Here is a 4,125-nt window from a genome sequence, read left to right as displayed (position 1 = left end):
CGGACGTTGCTTCGGATCGCGAAATTAAGTCCACCGTTGTAGTCGAGCTGAAATCGTGGCACGTTGCAGGATCGACTACCGCGCCGAATCGGAAAACAGACATTTCCTCGATGGACCAGTTATCTCGGATAATTGAAACAGCAATTTCAATTCCGTTTTCCTTTTTCTTTTTTTCCACTTTCCTTCCTTTTTATTCCCCTTTCGATCGTACTTGCTCCGCGGAAGATTCTGCCGATTTAGCCGTTGCTAGAGTACGTAGATCAAACGGGAAACGCGACGAATACAACGAGCCGGGTATTACGCGTTATCGGGGTTACTCGTATTCGGCATGATCTCGATTATGATTGTTTACGATCGGTAGTAAACTATCGACGCGATACGTCGCTGGCTGGTACTATTAATTTGCTCCTGCTAACCCTCACCTTCGCCACGCCATTCCAATGCGTATCTTTTCTTTTTTTTCTTTTTTTTTTCCGGGTTTTTCACATTTTCTCCGACTAGAGAAATTTTATATTTCAAGGATTTACGCTTTCGAGCGAAACGCAACGAGGATCGTTAAAGTTTTTCCGTCCGAGTCGCGAGTTGCGAGCTGCGCGAGGCATCCCCTGGACGATTCGAGGCCGTGCTGCCATCTAGAAACGAATCCAGAAACCGAGAGATTCGTTCAAGGGGGATGAAAGGACGATTTCTCACCCCGCGCTGTTTACTCTGCACGAAGCAGGCGCAGGAAAGTAATACGTGGAGAGCATAAAATGGCGTCGGGCGAAGGAACGAGAGCGACCCGTGCGTTGGGGAAAATTGGCGAAAAAGGAAAGATTTCGAGGAGGTCTTGTTCAGCCTTCGAGAAGGTGATCTTGGAGCTTGTGCTATCGAATAATATTTCACGGTATCTTCTCGGATTCTTGTAGGCTCGCGAGACCCCCTATGGCCTGTTAGCTACACGAAAACATATACGTCACTGACGCACTGTTCGCGGCGATTCTGATGGATCCTGGGATTCGATGGGAACAAAAGAATGTTGGTTTAGCATGGAAGGCGTGTTTGTTATTCTGATGAGGTATAATGGGATGGATCTTGGGTGTTGATGCATGGCGCGTAGCAGGGTGCCGAGTCCAGAATCCCGTGGATCCAAATGGAGATCGGTACGGGCCCCGTAGGCTTCTTCGAGACCCCTGTAGACAGGGGCCGCAACACGTCCATCACGTGTCACGGTTATGTATTTAGACATATCTCACTACTATCTTCCATATCGTTCTTCCTTTCTTCTTCTTCTTCTTCTTCTTCTTCTTCTTCTCCTTCTTCCTCTCCCTTTCTCTCTTCCTCTCTTCTCTCCTTCACCTCCCGTCGCTCTCTCGCGACCCTCGGCCTCCCTCCGTTCTCCCTTCGACTCTGACTTTTCGTTTACCATTTTTCTTCTCCCTTCGACGATCCCTGTATTCGTCTTCACTTGCTACCAGCTTATCGTTGCGTCCTCTTCTTTTTTATTCCCTTAATCGAGACGAGAATCCGCTATAAAAATATTACCTTGTCTCTAAACTATTCCCGGTCGAGAATCACGCCGCATACCTCGCGGCTCGAGAAACTACGGTACGCCACTCGGTATACTTCTTCTTCCAGCGAACGATAATAAATCGAGCACGGTCGGGAACGGGGCAGATCTTTCGTCGATTCTCCCCTCTTAGATCCGAATCGATCGCCGATTTCACCTACGCGCCGTTCGATAAGGAATCTCGGATCGATCTCGCCGCGACGCGACGTCGACGTCGTTTCGTTTCTCTCGATAGAGATAGTCTCTTTTCCGGAGACGCGGACAAAGCTCGGCTTTCTTCGCCGGGTTGGCTCCGCTATCGGGTTCATTCATCGTCCACGATATTTCAACGTTAATTTCCTAGATGGTGATACATGACTCGCGTCACTGTCGTGCGTGTGCTCGTGAACACTCATCATCGTCGTCGTCGTCGTCGTCGTCGTCGTCGTCGTCGTCGTCGTAGTCGTCGTCGTAGTCGTTGTTGTCCCAGCTTCCCGTCCGATTTCTTTTTCTTCTCTTCTCTCTCTCTCCCTCTCTCCCTCTCTCTTTCTCTCTCTCCTCTTCCATCTTCCCGTTCCGTCTTTTATTCCGAATAATCACGCACACGACACAGCGACTCTCCCTATTGCTGCTCGTTAATATTGCCTGCCGCGTGTAGTCGGTAGTCCCGGCTATCCACGCTGCTCAGGTAGTTCTCCGTCGATTGAATTTTTTATTGGCCTAACGCAGAAGCCTGTTTCGAACCGGTATCCCATTCGTCCTGCCGCTTCTTCTCTTTTCTGACGTTTACTCTAAACGTTTTCGATATCGACGCCGCGGAAGGGAAAGGATCGTGCGCGGTATCCGGGCGAAATTCTTCCACTCCGCCCCTCTACCGTGCACGACACGAGTCAAGGCAAGACAAGCGTCTGTCAAACTTTTATTTTATACAAAATAACCCTAGTATACTAGTATCAAAAGATAAAGCTATTCGGAAGACCTACGAACGCGCGATTCGCGCTTACGATCGCGTCAGTCGCCGTTCGCAACGACTGTCGCGGGTTTCACCATGAAATTCACGAAACCGTCAACGTCCTCGAGCTCCTTCGAGTAAAATTTCGCCGCGATCGTGGCGCGTCCCTGAAACTTTGGTTCCATGGAGAAGGAACACTCCGCGTGTGCACCCACTTCCACCGGATCCGTCAATTTCACCTTCAACTGCTCCTCCAGTCCGGGACCCTCGATCAGGAACCTACACTTTTTCAGCGGGATTGGTAACGGATTTTTAAATCTGGCTGTCGCGTTCAGCTCCTTGCCCACCACCGGCTCGTTCTCCAGCTGCGAAACGATTACCAGCGACGATTATGACGACGTCGTTTCCCTCGCGACGGAGACGCAAGGCGTAACGTACTCACCGTGATTTTGATGTCGGGTTTCCTCACGCGAAAATCGTCCTGCGCGAAGTACTCGAAATTGGTGCCCTTAACGCTGGCCAAGCAGGAGATGTTGAACGCGCATTGATCCAATAATCGAGGACCGTATTCCTCCCAGGATACCACCATACGCACTTCCTCGGGGTCTCCAGGTTTTACCAGACGGTCGATATTTAATTTTTTCACTGGTTCGCCGACCCGACCGGTGTACAAAACCGTTTCTACTCTTAAAATCACCGAGACTCGGTACTCGTTGTCGGGGTTGCTATTTTCGATCAGCAACACGTTGCGAAAGGATGGAAATATTGAGAAGGGAGTTACAAGAATAGCGAGGAAATTGAAACGTAAAAGGGTTGCGCGAAACGAGCGGGGAAACAAATTAAAAATTACCTGAAAGGTTGTCCAATTACGATATCGTCGCGGAGCTCAAAGTTGAACGTAATCTCGTTGAATTCTTCGTTGAGGTAGTAACGGCTGAACAACGACTGACTTTGACGCAACGCCTTGATCATGGTATCCCGTTCTTCGTTCGATTCTGCGAAACGAAATCGACGATTTTAAGACGAAGATATTAAGATTTTGGAAAAAACCTGGAACGCGTTCCGGACGAGTACATACTTTCAGGGTACTTGTAGGTGTGCGTGATATCCTCTCTGGTCCATTTGCCTACCGCCTTCGTGCTAATGAGTTTGCCGACGCTAAGTACGGGAAAGGGACGAGCCTTAATTTGCCTTGGCCGAGTGGAGAAAAATTCGAGAAAATCTATAAGGATCGTAAGGATTACGCAGACTCACCCGTGCACGTCCTTTTTAATCAACTTCAAGGGTTGAATCGGTCCGTTGTAACGCCAAAACACCCTGTCCGCGTTCACCTCGGCGAAGAGGAAAGCGTTGTCGTAAGGTCGAAGAATCTCGCCATTCTTCACAGCAGCGACGGAAGCTGGACCACAACGATACGCGTCTTCGCTCAATTCCTGAGGAGTCGCATCGATCATTTGCCAGCCGGAATCCTGGGGCGACAAGTCCAATCTGGACATCCACACCTCGTTCCATACGTGGAAATTCCTTCGGGAAGCGCGGAATGGAAAGAACGATTAGACGATGGATGCACGATTAACGCTTGTCGCGACTGTAACGCTTACCACATCGAGTCACTGTTCAGCTCTTCCATGGCTTTTCCCTCGGC

The 4,125-nt window shown here is 49.6% G+C and overlaps 1 protein-coding gene across 1 annotated transcript in view; it reads right to left on the bottom strand.

The window, feature by feature from the left end:
• Positions 1–2,440: 2,440 nt before the first annotated feature.
• Positions 2,441–4,125, bottom strand: part of Tg (transglutaminase) — a 3,825-nt gene continuing 2,140 nt past the window's right edge. Inside the window, exons 6-11 of the mRNA XM_017899842.1 lie at positions 4,082–4,125; positions 3,735–4,004; positions 3,559–3,638; positions 3,332–3,475; positions 2,923–3,230; positions 2,441–2,845 (exon numbers count right to left, since the gene is read on the bottom strand). Of these exons, the coding sequence (XP_017755331.1) occupies positions 2,540–2,845; positions 2,923–3,230; positions 3,332–3,475; positions 3,559–3,638; positions 3,735–4,004; positions 4,082–4,125 (1,152 nt within the window). The 3' untranslated portion in view covers positions 2,441–2,539. The remainder of the gene's footprint in view (positions 2,846–2,922; positions 3,231–3,331; positions 3,476–3,558; positions 3,639–3,734; positions 4,005–4,081) is intronic.

Source organism: Eufriesea mexicana, unplaced genomic scaffold, assembly GCF_001483705.2.
Source record: "Eufriesea mexicana isolate 0111107269 unplaced genomic scaffold, ASM148370v2 scaffold994, whole genome shotgun sequence".
Classification (NCBI taxonomy): domain Eukaryota; kingdom Metazoa; phylum Arthropoda; class Insecta; order Hymenoptera; family Apidae; genus Eufriesea; species Eufriesea mexicana.
The sequence above is the reverse complement of the archived record's forward strand: the minus strand, read 5'-3'. Positions and strand labels throughout refer to the sequence as shown.